Source organism: Falco rusticolus, chromosome 6 (assembly GCF_015220075.1).
Source record: "Falco rusticolus isolate bFalRus1 chromosome 6, bFalRus1.pri, whole genome shotgun sequence".
NCBI lineage: Eukaryota > Metazoa > Chordata > Aves > Falconiformes > Falconidae > Falco > Falco rusticolus.
In genome coordinates, this window is record NC_051192.1 from 8,005,074 (window position 1) to 8,028,960 (window position 23,887).

General features: G+C 37.7%; 1 protein-coding gene across 11 annotated transcripts in view; it reads right to left on the reverse strand.

Annotated features, from left to right (window-relative positions):
• Positions 1 to 23,887, reverse strand: part of RYR2 (ryanodine receptor 2) — a 434,536-nt gene that overhangs the window by 271,610 nt on the left and 139,039 nt on the right. For 9 of the 11 annotated variants that reach the window (XM_037391528.1, XM_037391522.1, XM_037391530.1 and 6 more), the window contains exon 4: positions 5,647 to 5,667. The exons of the other annotated variants lie outside the window; for them this stretch is intronic. In XM_037391528.1, coding sequence (XP_037247425.1) covers positions 5,647 to 5,667 — 21 coding nt within the window. The remainder of the gene's footprint in view (positions 1 to 5,646; positions 5,668 to 23,887) is intronic. 11 annotated transcript variants of the gene reach the window in all.

Below are 23,887 nucleotides of genomic sequence, written 5' to 3' on the forward strand. Positions count from 1 at the left end.
GTCAGCGGGTAGCGAGCAATTGTATTGTGCATCACTTCTTTTGTATATTCTAATTCTATTATTATTATTATTATCCCTTCCTTTTCTTTCCTATTAAACTGTCTTTATCTCAACCCACAAATGTTACCCCAATTCTCTCCCCCATCCCACTGAAGGACAGGAATGACGGAGCAGCTGTGGGTTTTACTGTGTTTAACTGCCTGCTGGGTTAAACCCCAGCACATCCATTGCTCTTGAAACGTAGTTTGCCAAACATTAAAACCAAAGTGTTGAAGTGAGAAAAAGACAGACCAATACAATCACCAAGTATAATAAATAACTGTTGTACACTTCAACACTAACTCAGCTAAAAGAAGAGATCAAATTGTGATGACATGATAGTTATACACAAAGCTCCCACTCCATCAGTGGAGCGGCACTGTTTATAGCAGAGCTTAGTCACATTTATATTTGAGATGCGACATTCTACACACCCTAAAAAACCACGTAGATACATGCAATATCCAGTATGAAACACTATTAAAAAAAAGTCAGTCTTAAGACTTATTAAGAATGAGATGAGATTTATCTGCCCTATGCAGACTTCCACTAGTTGTGTAGACTTTACAGTCAGAGAAGAGACAGCCATTTCTAGAATGCAATTCATATAATTTATCAAACTGACATTTTCTGTAGGATGTGAGCAACTATGCACTAGAAATGTTTGTTTCTCTGCCTTGATTATAATTAGGAGTCTAAATAACTTGCTAACCTTACACTGTCTACGGCATAAACACCTAAAGCACTTCCAGTATCTGAAGAGCTGACCTGTTACAAACTAAGAACAGAACACCTACTTTGTATCAGATACTGATATTCAAGAATCCACTGGAGGTTGCCTACTGAGCATTCAGAAGCAAGGTAATAATTTCACTTCTGATGCACTTCTGGACTGCAAATAAGTGTCTCTGTTAAATCCTACCCTATTGAAATCAATGTAGATTTGATGACTAAATGCATAGAAAATACCATGTCACCTCCAGAATTCACTTGTTCAAGAAATCAGAATCTGGAAGTTTTACGTGCACCTGTTTCTCTAGCATCTAATTTTCTCAACAGCTACTCTGAGAAGCAGGACTGGTAATTGAATGTAACAAACAACTGGTTGATCATATTCCACTGATTTACGTCTTCAGCTGCATATGGTACCTGATCTTTTGGGTACAAGTGCCTATGTGAGTGCTTAGTGTCACAGGAGTATCATCCTTGTGGAGGAACTAAACTCAGCACTCAGCAGCCAGATTACCTGTACGGTAATGACTCAACATTAAAAAAAAAAACCCACAAAAAAACCAAGACAAAAAAACCCCTACCAACCCAAGCCAAAACAAACCAAGAAAGAAAAATAAAAATATTTTTGCAGGACTTCAAATTATTAAGTTTGAGGTGCATAACACTCATCATTCTATCCATCATCCCAACCATGCTCTCTCTCTAAATAAATAAATAAACAAATGCAGAAAATCTAAAATCTGTTGGAGCTTTACCTGAGGACAGTAAGGATGTGTTGTTAATGTAAATATTTACAGCTGTTTGGGGCTATTATATTATTTGGCTCCTTGGACAGCTTTAGGTAGTGTGCCACTTACTACGATTGTTCAAACACTTTCTAACATCATAATCTTACCTTAATTCTTGGGCACTCTGGCTAGATGAAAAGAGCAAAACTGTAATGCTATTTCCTTGGAATTCTTGATAGCAAAGTTGCCAAGATTAGTTTTAAAATCATTTTAATTTAGAGATTATCTCACGACTATATATTTCATACTATCCTTTCAGTATTGTGTTTGTTTACACAGAAATATCAGATCTTTACACTAACCTAATCAAGAAGTATTGAAAACAAGTAAACTGAAAGTACACAGTTTGCTGCAATTCACAGTAATTACTATTGATACATAGAACACAGCTTGAAGTTATCAGATCCATAAAATGGACTGAAGGAGAAATACCAAAGGAATCCTAGTATACAACTAGAAATGCTACTATTCTATTAAAATAAGTTTCAGTCAGATTTGCACACAGATTTCTTCTGGAAAGAAAAAGTGTACTCAGAAAAAACATTTCTCTGACTTTCTCTAGATGATGTGAATTAGACTTGGGCTGCAATTAGCATCTTTTACAACATACAGTACACTAAGGATGGATGTGCAGATGTGGTTGAAACCATAGCTGTAGGTGTGACATTACAAGCAGTATTTCCATCATCACTCCGTATCAATATGATTGTTCATTTTAACATCATACAAGCGCTACATCCTCCCATTTTCCCTCAAGATCTGTGTGAGAATAACTGATTGATCCTACATTAACACTGCCAATACTATTTCCCACATCGAGTCACCTCCGCAGTGTATATCTAAAAACTGAATGGAAATTCTTTAAGCTGGGGATCAAATATTTGTGCTCAATTAGCATATTTTCCCACCACAGTAATCTGACAAATAAATCTATATTTAAGTAAATTAACTAAGTGTGAACAAAAAATTCTCAAAAGAAAAAAAAAATCAAGTCCTTAGATAATTCAGTTAATGACTGAAAATCACACCTTTTTTTGTTTTGTTTCTTTTTGCATAGCTGTGCAATTATTATAATGGCACTGAAGACATATTGACGAAGCTCTGGTTTTCAGCACACTGCAAACTCTACAACAACCCTAGCTTGCTTCCTCTAGCCGAAATCCCTTGTTACATTTTTCCAGTCTACGCTATCCTCAAAGCCAGAATGTATTCACTACTTCTGAGAAGTCTCTGTAATGAAAGCAATTCTTTTGAAAAGTGTCTAAAGTGTGAATCCTTACTCTGCAAGTTTCTTTTCTCCAGAGAAACTGAAAATTAGCTTTACTAGTGGCATAAAACTGAGCTAACACAATAACTGTTTGTGGGGAAGAAAAAAAGATTTACCATTGCCTTCTGCAGAAGAGGTTCTTCTATCAGTTTAAGTTCCAGACAATCCTACAACGTTATAGCTAGTGCAGCTTTGCCATTAGCCAGGGTAAGGATGAAAATACTTATCCCTTGCAATCTAAATTTAAAAAACAGTATGCTCTGTTTGTCTTCAGGTAAAAAGCTCTTCAGAGTAATCTGTTTTGAAAACAGTAATTCTTGATGGTTCTTTAATGCCAAATTTCCAAAATAATTTACCATCTATATGCAGGCAAATGCGTAAAAAAGGCCGGGTTTTGGAAATCATAGATGCTCTAGAAAATTCCTACTCCTTACACTGAATTCTGTCAGAGTGCTAAGCAGTCATTCTGAAAGGCAAGACAGACATTCAGGTGCTTTCATAAGAACATAAGTCCTTTTAAAATCAAACCCTAAAGGTACCCAAAATCCATTTTGAAATCTCAAATCTGCAAACAAACATCAATAGCTGCTAATTCGCAGCAACAGACACTTTAAAACATATTTCCCGTATTTCATAAACATATTAAAAGCGAAAATATGACAGGCAGATTGAAAGGAATTCCCTTCATTATGCATTATTCAATTTCAGCTTATTTCATTACTGTTATATTCTCCTAAATAAGATACATTCAGTGTCTTCTAACTTCCAGTTGAAATTTAGTAAATCCCTCTGTCAAATGTTGGCATTTTCTCCCCATGGTAGTTTAATTAAAGGCAGAAAAGCCATTTGGAAATATGAAATGGGGGATGGGAATGAAAAGGTAAGCTTTACTTCCATTAGCTTTTAGGTTTGACAGAACGTCTTTAATCTGTTCAATTCTGCACCGAAGCAGACCTCCAAACCCTCACAGTCACAGCTGCTGAGAGACAAAAGGAAAAAGCCAAAGGTTCGAGGAATATCTTAAGCCCATTTAATTCTCACCTAGCTTCAACAGCCACCACATGCCTTACAATAGGATAAAGATTTTGGAACAAAAGCACCAGAAACACAGCAGCCCTGGAGTAATTCCTTCCAAAATTCTGGTTAGCACAATTTACAGGCTGGAAGAGCTCAGAAGTGGATGACTTTAGCTTATCCTTTGAACAGCATGGAACTGCTTGCAGTAAGGTCCAGTTCCAAACTTGGTCATTAATTTGACATGAAGCTTGCCTAACTTAGACTCTGGGTTTGGGCTCAAGGTGTCCACATACATAGACATAACTGAACACATGCATAAAAACAAACAAAAAACAAACAAACAAAACCCCACCAAAAAACAGTTCTTCCAAGAACACACTCATTGAATCCTTCAGTCAAAACCAAGCCATGTCAGAGTGTAACCAATAAACTTCAGGCTTACAATTTTTCATGCCTCACGAACTATGAGGTCAGGTGCCTGTATACTACTGAACTTCCTTTTTATTGCTGTTTTTCTCTTTATAGCAAAATTCAAAGGAATAAAAACACAGAACCTGAAGATTTAGAACCAACACCTCTCACCTGTAATTAAACAGGTGAACAAAATGAGAAAATAACCTGACCATGGGTATGGCTTAAAAACATTCCAAAACAATCTATATAAAAATGTGCTGGTTGTCACAAATATCAGATTCGCAGAATACAGATAATATTGCCATACCGATACAATTAGCTAAAATTAATACTTAACTACAGTTATTGTTTAATAAATATTATTAAAAAATCTACATATATATGTCACATGACATAGATAGTTGGGAATACATGAGCAGAAAGGGTGGTGAGAAGCCTAAGCCACCATTTAAACAACGTACTTACCTACAGGAGTCTCAAGCAAGGTATAACTTGAGTCGCTACTTACTATAAACATGTAATAATCACAAATTAAAATTCTGTAACGTCTGGTTGAAACAAAGTGAAACCAGTGCTCTGCCATGTTATTTGGTCATATGCCAAAGGAAGGATGTCTTGAGGTTGTTTCTAGTCATGTGCAGCTCAAATTAAGTATTAAAAAATCAAGGAGGCCTATTAAGGTCCAGGCTTTCAGAGAGGTTTCTAACATTTTAAATGTGAACAAACAATTCTACACACACTTTTACAACCACTAACTCGTACATATGCAGATGTTAGAGATTACATTGGAGAAAAACATACAAAAATATGTCCCGTATAGGAAAGTTGTATCAGATGCCCAAACAAATATGCATGGTATACACAGACACATTAGGAAAGGTCTTAACACATTCAGCAGAGAACTGTGCTTTGACTGAATTTGCTATGATCTATTAATGATTTTTTTTATTCTGTAGCAGCTGTTCTCCATCATTAAATATTTCATATGTATACTATTTGCAGCTAGGTACGGTGTCACACATTATTTATCAGTATTAGTTATCTTACTGTCATGCATTTTAAGGTTACAGTGTCTATACTGGAAAAGACAGGGTGGGTTACAGAATGGAGTAATAACATTAGACAGCAAGGCTCAAAACTGACAGGCAATATGTTTGTATTACATAATTACACGATCAAATTGAGAAAAAAGTCATTGTGGTAGCATGAAATTTGACAGGACAATTCAGGAATGACCAGATCCTACGTGACCATGTATTTGCCTCTCTTTTTTGAGCCATGCAAGTTGAAGAAGGGTCATGAACACAGAGGGTATCAAAACAGACAAGTTAGACTCAGTGGCAACACAAAACATTTGGGATCAAGTGAATAAAAGACAGAATCACATACCCATTTTTCCACATCAACTAGCTGTAGAAAGAAAAAGCAAGAAATCAGTAAATCTCTTTCCTTAAATACAGCATATCAAAGTCTATTTTGAAGTTAACATTTCACATTTTTGGAAATGTATCTAGAATGAAAGAAAATGTATGAGTAGAAGCTATTCTCCTGGTATCTCCTCTTTAAAATTCCAATACCTCACTTTTTGTCTTTATTTATGGGAAGCACTTCAAATACTGGAAATCCAAAATATCCATCTAAATATCATATAATATGCAGCAAATTAAGACCGATGCTGAATTAGTTCGACACTGTATTCGGTACCAACCAGTCAGAAAGACAGAACAGTTTCCCAGAAAACATATCTCCATTTTCTCTTGAGTAAAGCTGTCATAAGTGAACATTATTCACTTGAAAAGGTTTAGTAACTGCTATTCAAGTTTGCTATTTCAGTGAATGCCACAAGCATAAACGGTGAAATTAGGGCATACCTGTCAAACCCTGCCCCTACAACCTGCAGCATAAGAGAATATCTTGCATAAGAACAGAGAACAGCTTGCCAAAACGTCATTAATTTTTCCTATGGGGAATGAGAGAATCACTCTAAAAGCTTAAAGTTTTGCATTAACAAAACTGTTTCAAGGTTCATTAAGGAAACATTTTAAATGACTCTAAAAAGTCTTTGGACCATGTTACCATCTCCAAGGGGACTGAGAATATCTACTAGAACACATTACATCTACTAGAAAGGTTAGCATGGCACTACCTATTAAAAACCTAGTTGGCACCAACAGCAACATGTCTGAAGAAGATTTGTCTCCGGACTTAGCACAGAAAACACCGAAGCAGATCAGGCCTTCTGCGGTGTTACTGCAGGTACACGCTGACCTTCTGTTAGCAGATGCCACATAAACGTTCAGTAATAATTTCAGATAGCTTAGTGCAAAACATGAGCCATTTTCAAAACCAGTAGTATTTGGATTCCAGTTTACTTGTGAAATTATTGTAATAAAAGGCAATGTATTTTAGTTCTTGTCTATTACAATAGTTTTATTCAAAGTAAAATGTCTCACTTTTTTCAGTATGCATTTCAGCTGAAATGTAAGGTTTTATTTTCAATGTTGTTCATTCCTGCTAGCACACAAAGGTTAGAAAACACCATCTGACCTATCAACTAAGTAATAAGTATTTGTTAATGTGACAATTCTCTTTCAAGATTTGGACTGCACTTAGCTTTATAATAGAAATTCTGTGATTTGCCCTATTTTTTCACAAATAATCTTTACTGTGAATTTTCTTATCAACGACAGCTGCAGAAATCCATCCTAAGAAACACCCAGCATTCTAAAATAGATATAGTATAAGAAAAGATGTAATAGGATGTTGATAATTAGAAAAGCAAGCAACGATTTAAATCTAAATGCAAACAACTAAAAAAAAAAAAAAAAAGAGTAGGGGATAGACAAGGTTCACGTACAAGTCCTTAATTTATCACCTTGCTTTTGACAAATCTTTTATTTTGTTAAAATCGTATATGCACTGAGAACATAGTGTTACAAGCAATTTGACTCCGTGACAATGCTAGAAAGCGGTGAATTGATCCACGCTTTATTGCCTTGCTTTGAGAAGTTCTCACTGTCCCCAGATTTAAGTGAACAGGGCAGCCACAACTGGTATCAGAAAGAATCCACCCAAAGCTCAACACACATTAGCAGTTGCACGACCAATTGCCTTACAATTGCTGAATTGTCCATTTACTTTAACGGACCCCAGTTAGCTTCAAGAGTTAAGTGCAGTATTTGCCAAGTATTTATAAATTTACACACTAAATCTGCATTGGTATAGTCATCCTTAAATAGAATTGTCAACAGGCTTTGGCATATGCCAAAGGCACCTTTATCCAGCAGTCCCTCAAGACACCCACTTGAACCACGCATGTGCACTTGTCAAGCCCTACAGTTTGACACCTACATGATGGTCATACAGGAAAGACTGTGAACGCATCCGAAGAGATCTGCTTGTGAAAGCATGGTACAATGCACACCACAATAAAATCTTGCATTTTTTATTTATGGGTCTTCTGCTGTGTGCTTCTTCAGAGCCCTCCCCGACCCAGCATGCTCCTTTTTCTCTAGCCATCTGTGGGAAAGCTTTTCCACCTACTGAAGCTGCAAGAAGACGTTTCTTTCTTGCAGATCACTTTGTCCCAAGTTCTAAAACTTGGCTGTGCAACATATGGAGATAAAATTTTGTTGGCTTTTACCCTATGGAACCTATTCCAGAACACTTGTGAACTTGTGACCTTCAAGACATTACGTATCCCATTTTGGGGGGAAAAAAGGCAATGAATTTGTAATATATTTAATTGTCTGGAAATTCCTAGTAATGCAGATTAGGTAAACCTAAAATAAATAAGATTATTCATAGCTAAGAGTAGCTGCCCTAATGCAGACAAAATAGATGTAAAACTCACATGAACAGAAACCAAACAATGGATATCTCAGCCTAGTGCTTGTATCTAAGAACTAAGCTATGATTCAGATAACGAGCAAGCAAATGCTTCACAGCACATCTAAATACAGATTCTGCCTCACACTGAAAACTCCCATCTTTTGTCTGCCTTCACAGACTAGAATCCACAGGAACCCTTTTTCTGACTGATTTCCCAGTATGCATCCAAATTCAGGAAAAACTTAGTTTCAAAGCTCCTTTTGGTATGTACGCATTAGTCTTAAGTCAGGGGGAGAACAAAACAAACCAAAAAACCAAAACAAAACAAAAAGGACACAAACACACACCCCTCAACACATAATAATTAAAAAACCGCACACCAACCAAACACCTAAAAAAGCCCCCAAGAAACAAATAAACAAAAAAAACCAAACACAAACCCACAAACAAATAGAAGAAAAAAAGTCTAACCTTCCCTTCTACCAGACTACATCTTGTCACCTCCCTCTTCTGAGTGCTTAATGCTTGGACTTTGAATTGCCTGCTCTTACCAGAAATTATTTTACTTGGGTTTTGCTGAGCTGTTGCCCTATTAGGAGGTATAGAACTTCCAACTGGTCTAGGAAGGTTTAAACTTCAAGAAGGGTTGGGAAGATAGCAGGCACAGACTGGCAGTCACTTCTGTAAGCGTGGCATCTTACACTGTAAATTATTTCAATTGTACATTATGTTAACCATGGTCTGAAAGAACAGTACAACCATTTATTTAATGAAGTACAATAAATTTTGCCTCATCACAATAAATCCAAATCCATGGAATTCAGTAACTATTCCTCTTCTGTCTCATTTTCTCTCCTGATCACTCAGTCACATTGTTTGGAAAAAGAAAACTGTTAGGGTACTTTGGAAAAAGAAAATTTAGGTAGCTATATACTAATTTTTCCCTCTTTTCTTTCTCTAAGGACTACCTACCTTTACAGTATTTCTTACAGCAGAGGAAGCAGAATCAATCTTAAAACATATGTACCTGAAATGCAGTATGCTACTTAGAAATATTTCTCCCACATATATCTGGGCACTTGGAAGGCTTTCCCAGAAGAAAGAACATGACACTGGCTAACATTAGATATGAAAATTTAGTAGGTTCATTGCCATATGATAGTTCTGAACGTGGGAAATTATTATCTTGCCATGCACACACCAGAGTTACCAAAAGGGTGAAGGATACAATGCCTCTAGAATTTATTTAGTGATTGCGGGTTACTTATACAATAATTAATCATTTCACAGAAAGCCACTAACTTCAGCTTAAAAGAATTATTTTGCCACCTACTGCTAGCAAATAGCCATCAACATAACTAATCTAATGAGTAGAAAATATGACACTTCAAAATAGAGAGCAGTGTTTTATGGATACTAAAATGGTATGGCACTCATGTTTAAGGAATACAGGTAGTGCTACAAGAAGAAAAAACAAGGATGCAAATTTGTATTCTAAGAATCAAGCAAAAGACCAAACACAACATCTAGAATTACAAAATAATTTATCTTCTTGAACTAAATGAGAACACTATACCAGACAGTCTTAACACGTCCTTTAGCATTTCATATAACTCCAGTAAGAAGTCATCCTCCACATACAGCCATGATCTAATAATTTACTGCAATGCTAATCCAGAAACTTCAGAGTGATCTGCATTTGTTGACTTTTCTTCAGAGGCATCTACGAGATCCAATCTTTTCAGCCAAGCTCTCAGTTTAAATGCATTTAATCCAAACTGGAGGGCTGGTTTCCCGACATTTCTGAGCACTGCAGATATCCAGCACTACGTTAACCAGACACAAAAGCCAGTTAAAACAGGAGGAATGTAGTTCTGTTACCCTGTTGCCTCTTGTCATAAAGAGTCATGAACTAAATGAAGAGAAATAGAGGGACCTTTTCACCATTACAAGGAGTCACTCACAAGCTCACTTTTGAAATACTGCTGTGGAGCAAGCTCACAGAACATGTCCTGAGCATCCACTAACACAGCAATATTAATAATAAATAAAAAAAAACCACCAAAAAACAAACAAAAAAACCACCCATAATTACCAGTGGACAAAGCTGGAAAGGAAGCTCTTTAAGCTGTGCAACCATTCCTAACCCTGGCTTCTGCATTCTGTTTTCTTTCATCTACTTGAGCAGCATACAAAACAACAAAGGAACTTTATCGCTCACAGTATAGAAGAATCCTAGCTGACTATGGCTAATCACATTCACTACAACTGTTTAAAAAAAACTGCAAAATATACTGCCACGATCCACAGATGGGACTGCAACCTGAAACCTCAAAGCAGCAATGCATTCCAGCTAGTGGATGTTATGGCTTCCTCTATATTTATACTCATTTTCCTGAAACAAAGCAGGAAAATCTCATTAGAAGAATAAGATTTATTTTCCATTTCTCAGCTGAGGAAACTGAGAACATATAGCAAAACCTCTGTTTAAAACTTTAATAGAGATAAGCAACATGAGAATAACTATAATTGAACTAAATAGACTCCAAATCAAATTTTATTTTTGTTTCTGTTTGAACACTTGATTATCTTCATAGACAACTTGATTTCTTGAATTTAATATTCAACAAGTTAATTGATGATATGTCTTCTCTTCCAGCCCGGGGCTGTCTTCCATTGTAGACTTTTGTCTTCAAGATGCTTCAAGAGCTGTGATTTTATGTCTACTTGGTTGAACACCTTCTCTGTATGCAGCCTAAATCAGAAAACTTAACCGAGAAGAAATACATTAATTTCTCTTCCCTTCAAGTCAGTTTTTACTGACCATCATCCTAGAAGGAAAACTTTGAGTGCAATGGAGATCCAGTAGTAATGGTTAGGCTGGAAAAAGACCTGCCACCTACCTCCAAAATAGGAAACTTGCCTGGGATGGTAAAAAGTGTTTGCTTTTATGCCATATGTCCCCATACATCTTCACTCCAAATATGGCACACGCAAAAGAAAAGCCCATGTGCCAGGCTAGAAATATTTGTTTGTCACGATTTTGTGATTTGAAATAGAGAATGATTTTATTCCTGTCCTTGCCTCTTCCTGAGGATAAGCAGAATGCAAAAATACTGCGCCTGCAATTCTTGATTTTTTTTCCAGTACTTACATTTGATCAAAGTGCAGCTGATCAAAGCCAAGTCTTAATCTTTTTGTGCCTTATTTGAAATGGCCTGCTAACAATCACTTCTGATGGTATATAAGGTGCTCTGAGGAGAAAATGACAGTATTTGTTTTATCTGCAAAAGTTTTGCCAGGTTTTTTTTTTCCTTGTTGCATTTCCTGTTCTGTTGGCAGTGTGGCATCTCTAAAATAGCTGAGAATAGTCAGGATATGCCTCTAACCTACCTCGTCTTTTCCTAAAGCTTTCTACTGGTAGTGGGCAAGTCCACTTGCATGATACAAAGGTCCACACTGCATGAAATGCTTTGAGCTTCACTTCTTTCTCTCCTTTGCTCACCTCCTTTCTCCTCTTTCTCTCACTTCCTTTGCAATAAGAAGCATCTAGGTTCTGCATATTCAAAGTCTGGAAGGACAGACCTTGCAATAAGTACAAGCTAACGCTGCTGGACATAACAGCTCTATCCCTCTTCATGACGCACCACTGATGAAGATTTATCCAAAGATTATCTGAAGAAAATTATTACTGCAATAATTTGCTACTTCAGTGAGTTACGCCTGGCACCTGTAGACAACCCTCAGACTAATGAAAAGACTCAAACTATAGAAACAAAAAGCTATACTTTGGTCTTTTTGCTCAAAAATTTGATTAAAAAAATAATTCTTGCCTTACTACAATAATGACTTGTCAAAAGAGAAAACTTTCTGTTCAGTGCTAGGAGATTAAAAGAGCTCTAGTCTGTTATATTAAGAGACCTCTGGTTCATTTCTGACCCTTCCTACAGCAAGGGTTCTGCTAGCAAACCTGCAAACCTGAGAACATTTTTGACTGGTCATTTTCACCGCTGTTTGCTCCCTATTAACTAGGCTACTGTGGTGTAAATCAGAGAGCTTAAATTGTCAAATGTGCATTTAACTGTCAATCTTCTTTCTTTTTTTTTTTTTTTGTCCTAAGGAAGTACCTTGATAACTTGGCTTATTCATTACTAAACAAAACATTACTAAAAGGAATAGGAAGTGTTAACTTTTTCCATTTGCATGAGGGATGAAATTACTTTCCCCCTCCTCCCATGCTGAGAAAATGATAAAGCTGCCAGCTCTCAGTGTTATCTTGCCGCTTACTAATACAAAGTAATTAATGCATTCAGAGTTCCACAGTTGGAGACAGATGATTTGAATATTCAGATGTCCACAAGCTACAGTTGCATTCCTGTCCCAAAATGCCTCCGTTCCTTCCCCACAGCACAGCAAAGCTTTTTAGCTCTGTGAGGAAACACAGGTTTTCCCCATCCCTTAAACCCAGAAGAATTATACATGCAGGACACTTGCACATGATGATTCCTTCACTCGAGGCCCTTTGAATCAGAGAAGAAGGGCTGTATTTCCTTCCCTTCAGTAAAGACTACCCCACACAGAAAATTAGACAGCAGTTTGCTGGTCAGTGGCATGGAAAACAGATTTTATTAAAACAAGGCACCAGGAGAAGTGATTAATCAGCCATGACTGGATGATTAGATGGGAGTTAATAAGCTCATGATGCAATTTAGCTGGAACTCTGCCTAACTGATGGGTAGCCACAGACAGCAGTTTCCTGAAAAATGAAGTTGTCAGATATTGGAGTGGAGGTTGTGGAATTAAAATTTTTCATATTACAGAAACAGTTTAGCTTAGAATGCATAAACAGTGTCAAGTGAACGCATATGCCTTAATAATGCCTGACATGGACCTATGAGTGCACAAATCCGAAAAACTCCTAGCCTTAATTACAATGCTTTACCGTGATATAACTGAAACCTTTTATTTAAAAGTTAATGGAGGTGTTTGTTTTATGGGTATTTTCTCATGTTGTCCCAGAATTATTTCCATCTGTACTGCAGTGCTTTTCTAATGTAATTGGATTGGGGCAGGGGCAGCGGGAGAGACTGTGACATCTAGAGGAAAACAAGGACATTCTGGAACTAACGTTACTAAAGGAGGAAAGAAAAGTTGGATATTAGTGTCAGTAACCAGGCTGTACACTGATCACTCACTTCTGCTCCAAAGATCTTCGGTCAGTAACAGGAATGAGACACCAATGTATAAAAACACTATTGATCCCAGAGATGTGGAAAAATAAGCAGCAGATCAAAAATAACAGTGTAAGTGAAGGAAAGAAAGACTACCAAAACACATTTAACACATTAAGGGGGGAAAAAAAAGTTATTTCAAAGAAATAGATACCTGCAAAAATCAATATCAGGTTTATAACTAGAAAGATAATTCATTCAATGCATATCACACTATTTATTAAAAACCCAATGAATTATGCATAGGGGCAACAGAAGTTGGTTAAACCAAGCTGCAAAATAAATGAAACTTTTAGCTAAGCATTTCCTCACAGAGTGAAGTCTTCACTTGGTGACAAGTGAATGCTATGTGTTTGTGTCGCTCCCTTTAATCATTACCTTCCTGATCTCATTTTCAGAAAGCTCTTTCTAAATCCCAACTACAGTAGGGTTCCTTCATACTTGGCTCTCTGAATCTGACTTCTTGATTAGTCTATTCTTGCCCACAGTCTGAACTGATCCAATATGCCAAAAGAAAAACAGGAAACATGGAAATGAGAAACCCGTCCAGAATTAAGAAGCAAAAGGACTGAAAGTTCCCTTCATGAAATGCAGTTAGACTATAAAAAGGAGATGGCTGTGAGGAAAAAAATCCCTAACTGCTTTAAATATATGCAAAATAAGCATAAGATAAAGAGTTTTGAAGATGCTTCCTACTGTATTGTACTCAAACACCAGCTATTATTGTAGCATCTGAATTCTCAGAAGATTTGCATTTCAAGTTACAAGGAAAGCCCCAAACCATTCCCCTATTCACAAAAGGCTTCAAAGAGTGGCCTGTGGTAAAAGAAAACAATTGATGCTGGGGGCAGGGGGGAAACGAAAAGCAAACAAACAAAACAAAGAAAGCTCATAAATGCTTCCCTAAACATTTTAGCATGTAACAAGATAATTGTACTTTATGGATAAACTGTATCAAGCAGAAGCGATCACATTTTACTGTGAAGATCAACAGTTTATTCCATTAATCGCTTGCTTAAGCTTTTAAATGTCCTACAGAGATCTCTGTGTTAAGGCATTATTTTCTCTACTGTTTTACATCAAGCCAGAAAAATCTTGAAATAATCTATGAAAGTGATTACAATTTCACTGCAAAAAGTAGGAAAAATCACTGGGATTTCAGGAGAAAGTCTACCACATGCGCTCTTTCTCCTCTCAGACCATACCATGGTATTCATGAGTTGAGAACAGACCATGCAGGCTGGTAGGTGCAGACATCTAAGCTACAAAAAGGCTAAACAGTGTGCAGTCTTGAATCAGAGCAAGTCTGTGTTTTGCCATTTCCACACAAAGGTCTTGGTTCCCTAATAAAGTTTTATTTTCTACTTCGCAGCTTCTTGCAGTAGTCAGAGTCACAAGAACCACTGGAGCCTTGTACTTGTGCAGTGACAGCATGTAAGGATGCTTCCTAGATGTTATTTTCCTTGGTGGAGAAACACTATAAGAAGGCTGTGCGATGTCAGGTCTGGATATAGAGAATGTAGGGCTACATCAAGTCAGATGTGTGGGTGAGTTGTAGGATTCAGTGTCTGAAATATGCACCAAAAGATTCAAAGAAATGTGTTAGCACCTTCCAGTATGCAATTATGGTATAATCAATTTACAGGTCTTACACGCTTACATGTGAAACAACAGGACCATTTCTCCTAACCGAACATAAGTGCAAGCAAAAGGAGTTCACACCGAGTTCTGTAAGTTCGGTTCATGGTATATTCCTCCCAAACTAACAGAAACATCGAGAATGTTTTCTTTGACCTTACAAGATTTGAATGAAACTACAGAATGTTCATCACTCCCCAACAAAACAGTAAGTTACTTGAAAAAGAAAAAAATATTATTCAATAACATATTTCACAAAACTTAGCGAACTACCAAAGTAATCGAAGACAAGAATGCTTCCGATCTGAAATGCATGATTCTCAATACCAAGATACTCAGATTATTGTGTTTAAACTCTTCATTCCTGTAAAAAAAATAGCTCTAAAAATATTTTAGCATTTATTAAGCTATCCAAAACACTGCATTTACAAGTATAGAGGGTGGAAGGAAATTCGCTCTGGGTAAAGCATTTAAACATTAAGTCAATTTGCCTTGAATTTCCACTGGGAAACTTTTTTTCACTGGGAAACTTGAATGGCAGAATTTCAAAAACCTACTAAACACCATTTCTAGAAAAATAACGATCGATAAAGTCCCTCACCTATATACTTTATATAGTTCCAGGACTTGGGAAAAATGATCTGCTAAGCATTCAGTTCAAGAGTTGTTGACTCCAGTTTCAAGGCAAAGTATTTTGCACCCTGTGGGATCACTACAGAGAGAGAACTGTGGTCCTTCTTCTAGGCAAAGTAAACGCTGGCTACCTAATATGTTCCTCTGAAGCACTCCAAACCCACCAACAAGTTCTTTCTTCAAAATGAAGGCTCTGTATTTCACTAAGAAACGTACCTAAAAAATAGTGACACGTGGCTGAGGAGAGAGAATAACTTCATCTGAAAAATCCTTGGAATAGCCAAAGGATTTATCCATTACTGACATGATTACAATTTGGACAAATGCACAAGTTCTTTTGAAGAAGCAGAGTTATACCCAGTAAACTGCTTATAAGCTAGCAAACAAACACCTGGAAACAGAATTTTACCAAAAGAGCAAACATGCATAAATACCCAGTTAACTAAAATAGTCTGCTGGTAGATGACCTACATATACACTAGGTTATATGAATTTACCACATTAAATAATCACCACTAAAAAAAAAAATGTGAAAAAACACGATTTCCAAATTTGTCCCTTTCCCCTGCTCTTTTCTGTGACTCATCCCAATATTTTTAAATAGAAACTTCTTTCAAGGAAAGTAAGTGTTCTGCATCTTTATCAACAGACCGTTGGCTACCAAAAGCTGCTGCAGGAGTGGAAGCTGTGTGTGCTGCTGTGATTACAAGCACAGTCCATACCACCAGCAGTATCTGCACAAACAAGCGTGAACTACAGAGATCATATACAATAATACAGGCCTTCATAAAACAAATTAATTATATCTAAAGTAGATGACCGCACTCACCCTCACAGAAGTCAGGTTTACCAGTCGCAGCCTGAGTGCCCCCTGTTCGTTTCAAGTTTCTCCGCTTTGCTCTGCCCTTGTCAAAGTACGCTGCTTCCATAACAAGAAGCAAGGAATGAGCTTTTACTACCATCCCATGAAGAAGGAAAACCAAGTCGTATCTATTTATGCACAGAGAGGCTGACAATGACTTGGAGGGCTGTAAGGCAGCTCACAGCTACCCAGCACACCCCGGGGAAGGCTGCAGCCTGGGCAGAAAGTGGAGGCTGCTAGGGAAGGGGAGGACAATCTTCACAGCTCAGCAACTACCCCATGTTTATCAAAAAGCCGTTTATGGATCAACATCAAAGGCCTTACAAAAGCATTGAACGGGGGGATACCACCTCCCCTGACCACTTACCGCGCTGACAGTACTCTAAGAGCACCGGTTTCGATTTTAGTTGGGAAACTAAAAGACAGATAAGTACAAAGAGCTGAGGAAGAATCAAAAAGAGCATACTCCTTTCTTTTAACCTAAACGTATCTCTGTGTGTGAATATACATGTATATTTAACAGGCATGCTTTTGAAGGGGAAGGACTTGATACAGACTGCCTGCAGGAGCTCAGCAGGAGCCTCTACTGCAGCTGAGATGCCGCAAACACTCCAAATGGAGCCTGCTGGCACAGGACCCGCTCCCCATCACAGAGAGAAAAGGCAGCGCAGCAAGCTGGCAGCACAGCACCCCCTCCCAGCCAGGGCTGCCCAGAAGCCCGGTCCCTTGCTGGAACAAGCCCCCTGCCCACAGAGCAGCAGCTCAAACACTCAAACGTGAAATCCAGGTTTAGGAAAGGTTGAGAGTGATCCTGACACACACCGGGGCAAGATCTTAGTTTATAGTTCCCATTGAGTTCTGAGCTCATCCCAACACTGATGCTCTGAGGTGAACTTAGCTGAGATGGATGATCCTGCCATTCAAGAAGGCAAGACAGCACCGCCGTGAAGAGCAGGGTTCAGAGCCTCTGCTGCGCTCAGGTCCCAGCCCAGGCGATGAAATCAGGCACCTGGAGCCCAGAGGCAGAATCTCACCTCTACGAACAGAGCTGCTTGCTGTTCTCAGCCTTTGTTCACTTACACCCTTGGTCCTAAACTGCTTCGTTTCTTTCACTTTCCTTCCCCCCACCCCCAACTTAAGAGTTGTTGCCATCCTCATAAATAAATAAAAAATGGTAACTTTAGTCCTGGAGTAGCATTTATCTCACACTACAGTAGTACTTCAGTACTTAAAATAGACCAACACATTCACCTGGTGGGAAGGCTTGGGTTTTACTATTGTTATTGAAACGAAACATTTGATGATGGCTCTCCAGCACGACCTTCCGCAACCAAAACCCACACCTTCTCAGTGAATCAACATTATCACAGTCGCTGAGGAATGGCTGGGCATCAAAAGAATCATTCTTCCACAGACAAATAGTTGTCAGGTGTGAAATAACACCTGTTCTCACCAGACCTACCATTTTTGCTAAGATATTGCAGATCCACTCGGTGATGTAGCTACTAGGGATTCAGATTTCTTAATGCCACAGGGAGATGCAGTTACATACATGTAGATGTATGCTTATAGTACCTGTCCAGACCCGTTCAGTGATGACCATCAGGAAACCATGCATATTTATCACTGACACTGCTATACTACACAAGCAACACAGAGATGAACCCTGCCCCCATTCTAACTCAATTCCTTCCCATTTCATGTTCAGGACAGGAATCCAGTCTGTTCAATCGCACTCGGTCTCACAATCTTCACTCAGTCTCTTCTTTTAAATGCTACTCTTTTTTTTAAATGGTCTTACCCCTCTGGGGAGGGTATTCACATCCAAACTTTAACAACAGGGAAGTCAATGATGCATATACAGCATCATCAGCATCTAAAGCTAACCCAAGGTCTTGAATCCTCCAAGATAAAGGGAATTAGAAACAAAATTGCATGAAGAAAATCTTGACTGAATTTGAAGATTATCACAGAAGGTGTTGGTATGGTACCTCCTGAAGGATCAGCACACGGAACACACCTTTCAAGGGAAAGAATCCCCTGTTTAATCTTCCAGCTGCAGCTGCTTTGAGGTCCAACAGAGCTGCCAGATCACAGACTACTTTCTTGTTACGCAGTCTTGCAAAACCCATTAACATTTTCCACACTCCCAGCCTCTACAGCACTGCTATGCATTCCCTACACTGATAATATTTTGCACCATCCATCTAAATATTCTTTAAACCTGCTATTATAAGCCACTTAAGTTGAGACAAAGGATCCCTCTATTTTTAAAATTTTGCATCCACCTAGCTGAATATTGCAGAAAACTATCCCTATAAGAAGCCATTATAACACAACTGTAGATTTGGAGAATTTCCATATAGATTATGAAACCTTTCCATAATGTTATAAACAATCTGTTTAAAAATATTGCATAATTATTATTTCCATTCTCAATATAATCGTGTAACTTGGCAAAAAATAAAGTTATAGTTTATTTTATGTCAGGTCTTGGGCTTTACAAATAATACAGATGACAGCTGCATGCACTGCAAAAGAAGAGGAAAACACAATGTTTGAGTATCACGCTATCTAGGCCTCGCCTCAGCTGTGAGATTAATGGAAACTTGCACCTTGTACAGTCAGTAATAGGAGAGCTGCAACAGAAAATAATTTATGTAATCATAAACAATTTATATTTCAAAACACTTTCTATAAGCTACAGTATTGAGGTTTTGCATTTTCAAAAGAATTATGCTGATTTTTACTGAAAAAGTTAACATAATGAAGGCAAACAGTAAGAAGACAGAAAGTAATAAAAGCCATTTATGCGACCTTAATTTCAGTCCATTCCTGTCACTGTCTTATGACACAGCGTTCCACATGTCCGTGACCTTTTCAACATCAACTCTGTCTCATTCAACATGTAAAAGAGTGGTAACTTACTATTATATTTAATCCCAGTGCAGTGTGCAACCATTGTACTGAATACTGATTTTAAAAAACTCTTCTGAAGACATAATGATTAAATCTCGCGAATGTTATGATGTTCGCTACTGCAATGCTAATCCCAAAAATATTAATTAATTTTATTTATTATTTTATTAATATTAATACATTTTCACAATACCCCAGATGACATATCAATACATTTAAAGAATCTTAAGCATGGATCCATTAAAATCAAAGTACACACAAAGCAGGAAGGTCAGCTTAAGATGTCTAGGAACCGATTTCTAACACTATTTTACATTTTATGTGTAGCTTTCATCAGCTGCAGTCCTCAGCACCTGCACAAATCAGTCCCACGGTATGAACACATACAAAACCAGAAAAAAATACAACTAGCAATCACTGCTTAGCTTACTGGTTGTTAACTGCTTGGCTAGACTGACCTGGTTTAAAACTCGATGTGTTAACAGCTTTGGAGAATGATCTAGAACAATTAAGTAAATGAGTGGTTTAAGAGACCATCTTGGCTTTATGTAGGATTGTGTAGCAAAGTTGAAACTCTTCAGCATTCTGGAACAGCATTTGAATGTCAGAATTTGTGAGGTTTTATCTTTTTATCTTTAATTTTGCTTAAATACTATTTAGTACATCATTTCCAACCACCGCAACAAATGAGTTTTGTCTCTCTAAAGACAAATTTAACTGTATAGTTTTCAATTTCTCTGTGCCTGCATTTCAAAAAAAAAAAAAAACAAATAAAACCCAAAACAACCAAATAATAATAAAAAAAACCCCTACAACTCTTCCTGGACTTAAAAGGGAGTCTTTACTGAATGCCACCAGTATGTTGCCATCCTTTATGTTAATTAGTGGTAAGTTATAGATGGCAAAGAGGATAATACCTATGGAATTGACTGGTAAAAAGCAGAGAAACAGACAAGCCCTTTACTTTCTCATCCAAGCTAAAAGTCCCACAGCACACCTTGAGTTCCCTATCCTAATCACTTTGCCAATATTTGCCAGCTGTCCTCATGGCCACTCATCACATCAAAGTGCCAGTTTCAGTGACTTCCACACCTGTCACTTTTGGTCAGTAGCTTTTCGCCCAGGTATTCTGTTTCTTTCCTAGAACCACTAGGGATCTGAACTAATTCTTGTTTTAATCCTTTCTCTAATCCACTTTGGAGTCATGCCAAGCTGTAGTCTCAGGGAAAGGTTAGGTCAGTCTTTACCGTCTCCCCCTCAAACGCATAGCTTTTCCATTCCACTTCATTGGCAGAACTGAATTGGCTCCAGTTCTGTGCTTAAACCCACTGCAACAGTGCCTGAGTGTTCCAAAAACATCATCTTGCATATCATTTTTCTGCTTTCAGGACCAGTGTCCAGCTTCAGATGGCCTTGCAGAACACCCAGAAGTACCAGACAGAAGTCTGCTTCCAGCTCTGAACCTCAGTCTCCCTGAGAAAGGCACAAGTGCAATCAAAGAACAGATCTGAGAAACTCCAGCACACCCATTTAGCATGAAGCCTTCACGCTGCATTTGTTCTAAGTGCTTAAATGTCTTAATTGAGAAAGAAAACGTGAATTAAGATCTTTTGCCTTTTTCTTTTCCTCCCACCCCTCTACCCCATGTAAGACCATCCCTCAGGAGTTGATAGTAGAATTGACAGAGTTTTGCACCTTCATTACCAACCAGGAGGACAGGATAGAGCTTCCAAGCACACAAAATATCCAGGGCACGCAGCAGTAGAAAAGCACAGCTGCTGTGCATATACTGGGGAAAAAAATGCAGAAAACTGCACATAGAAGTGTTCAGTAGACAATATGGCAACTAAGATCAATTTGCAGGAAACTAACAAAGGATTTAACTCTGCATTTCATTTTGCATAAAAGTTAGCAAATTTCAAGAATATTAAGGCAAATGGATGCCATTTTTTTTCTATGTAATGAAGTCTAGGAAGACAAATAGCAAAAAAAAAAGTAATTTCAAGTTGATTCAGAGTTTTTCGGTTGGAAAGTAAAGGACAAATACAGTGTGATTTCCTCAATAAGCACTTAAAATCATCTCAATATCAATGCTAGAGAGCCCTATGCTATCTTGACATATTCTAGTACATAGTATATAGTGTCATTCAAAACACAGAAATTTTAACTGCATATGAATTCACTTTCTTGCTACAGATGACATGCAAAGATATCCTTACTTATTTCAGTAGTACATTTTTTTCTAATAAGCAATCAAAAGGCTGACACTTGATGTAAAAGGACACAGAAGCAACTGAGAGAAATCCATTTGGTTCGATAAAGGGTAAGCAAATTCAGTGCATCTGTCCTACAAGAATCATTAAAACACAATTCCAATAGAAGCACGTTACACTCCAAGTGCGGCTGAGTTTACTAGCAAGCAATTCATGTAGCATGCAGCCTAGCTGTTAGTAGAGGAATTGAACTTTCCACCCACTTTGCTGACAGAATAGCAAAAAAAAAAAAAAAAAAAAAAAAATCCCAACCCCATAGCAATCTCATACACTTCTACATATACCTGAACAAAACCAGCCCATGCACGCACCTCCTGTTGGCAGAACAAAGCACAGGTCAGCAAACAGGAGCTCCAGAAACTCTCACCAGAATAGGCACCTCTTACTCTGCGCTCTCCCAATGAAATGAGATTTTGCCATGGATGGATGGTACAACAGTAAAATTGGGATGGCTTGGCACTCACTCATCTTCTGGTAGCCCAGAGTGAAAAGAATACTTTACCACCACTGACAGAAATAATTAAAGCTGCTGTGAAAGACAGTTTACCAAGAGTTCTCAATCACTCCAATGAAAGCGTGCAATTAACAGCAATACTGTGCATGGGATATAACATCTCTCATCCACACAAAGATGCACATCATACTGGCAGGTGAAAGCATGTCAGGTACCATATGGATTTGTGTGTCAGATATATATATATATATATATAGAGAGAGAGAGAGAGAGAGAGAGAGACATATGAAAATGTATATCTCGTCTATTCACCAGGCTATGGCACGTAACATACAATCCAGAGTCTTCAAATTTCAATGGCCTTATTTATAGTAATTGTCATAGAGAATTATAAAAGACATCACAAGGCAAAACAGTATGTTGTATATATAATCATAAGACTGCTAGATGTGTTTCAGAAAACCCCAGCACAGGAAGAGCAACCTGAGGAATCACAAACTTACTGGTTTCAAAAGAAAAGCAAGTTTTTGTCCTAGCCAATATAAAAGACAGATGAATTTATACTTTGTTCACTTACATTAAAATGTCCTTTAAATGCCAAGCTAATTTAATTTCCTGTACCTAGTCACTGTATCCAACACTTTTTTTGATCTCTTTGAAGTAATAAATGCATTAGAATAGAATAGGAGTTCAAACTACCCAATTGTTGTATAAATACAAATAGCAGCAGTGTTTTGAATCCTCAGATTCTCCCTTTAGAAAAAAAACATTTACATTGAAGCATACGGGGAAAAAAAACCAAACCCAACTTCGAAATGTATTTCAAGTAAGAATTAGTAGCAATAGCCTTTATGAAGGTTACCTTAAACTTCATCCTAATTTGCATACCCTCTTGGAAAGTTTTAAATTTAATAATTATTTTTTTAGCAGTGTGTTTGCCTGAGGATGATTTCAAAAAACTTTCAGACAAAACTAAATAATTTGCTCACGCAGCTGAAGAGGCTAAGAAAATAACTGATATTTCTCCATGTCAAATATGTCTGGATACCGTTTCTTTTGGCAGCTCTAGAACTGCCACACAATAGAAAAGCGACTTGGTGAGAATTTTGTAGAATCTGGAAAAGTCATCTGTATGTCATCAACAGAGACTGCAAGTAGGTAAGCTTGCTCAAGTGTATGTATGCTGGCCCTGATTTTGGCCAAGAAATCCAGTAATAACCAGATTTGGTTATTCTGAATTTTCTGAATATTCTGAATATTCAGAATGAATTATTCTGGTGAATCTGGTAATAATCAGATAATAACCATCACCTACTTTGCCTGCTATATATCAAGGCTGAAATCTGCATCCTGGATCAAAAGGTACCAGTCATTGTAAGATCTTTTATGAATCATCAGTATCAGCAGAACACTCAATTGAAAATAATAATTAATGCAATCCCTGGATATACAGGCAGGACAGTAAGTAGGACATAGGGAAATAACTTTCCTTGTCATAAAAGGTGAGACTGGTAATAGCATACTACATACAGGTCTGTTGTCTAACTGTTACAAAATAGATGTTTAAAATGCAAAACTGAAAGAAACTACAATATTATAAATCCCTTCCTCACACCTGAAACCTGGCAACTTCCTTCCCACATACCTGTGGCACCTCTTCTGAGCAAAAGAGCTGCGCAGAAGGTACAACAGGACACAGGCAGTTGATGGTAACGTAAAGCCAGCTTTGCCTTACTTCCCTCTTACACGGATGGAAGGTTAGGTCCCTTTCTCCTGCCCAATACCCATC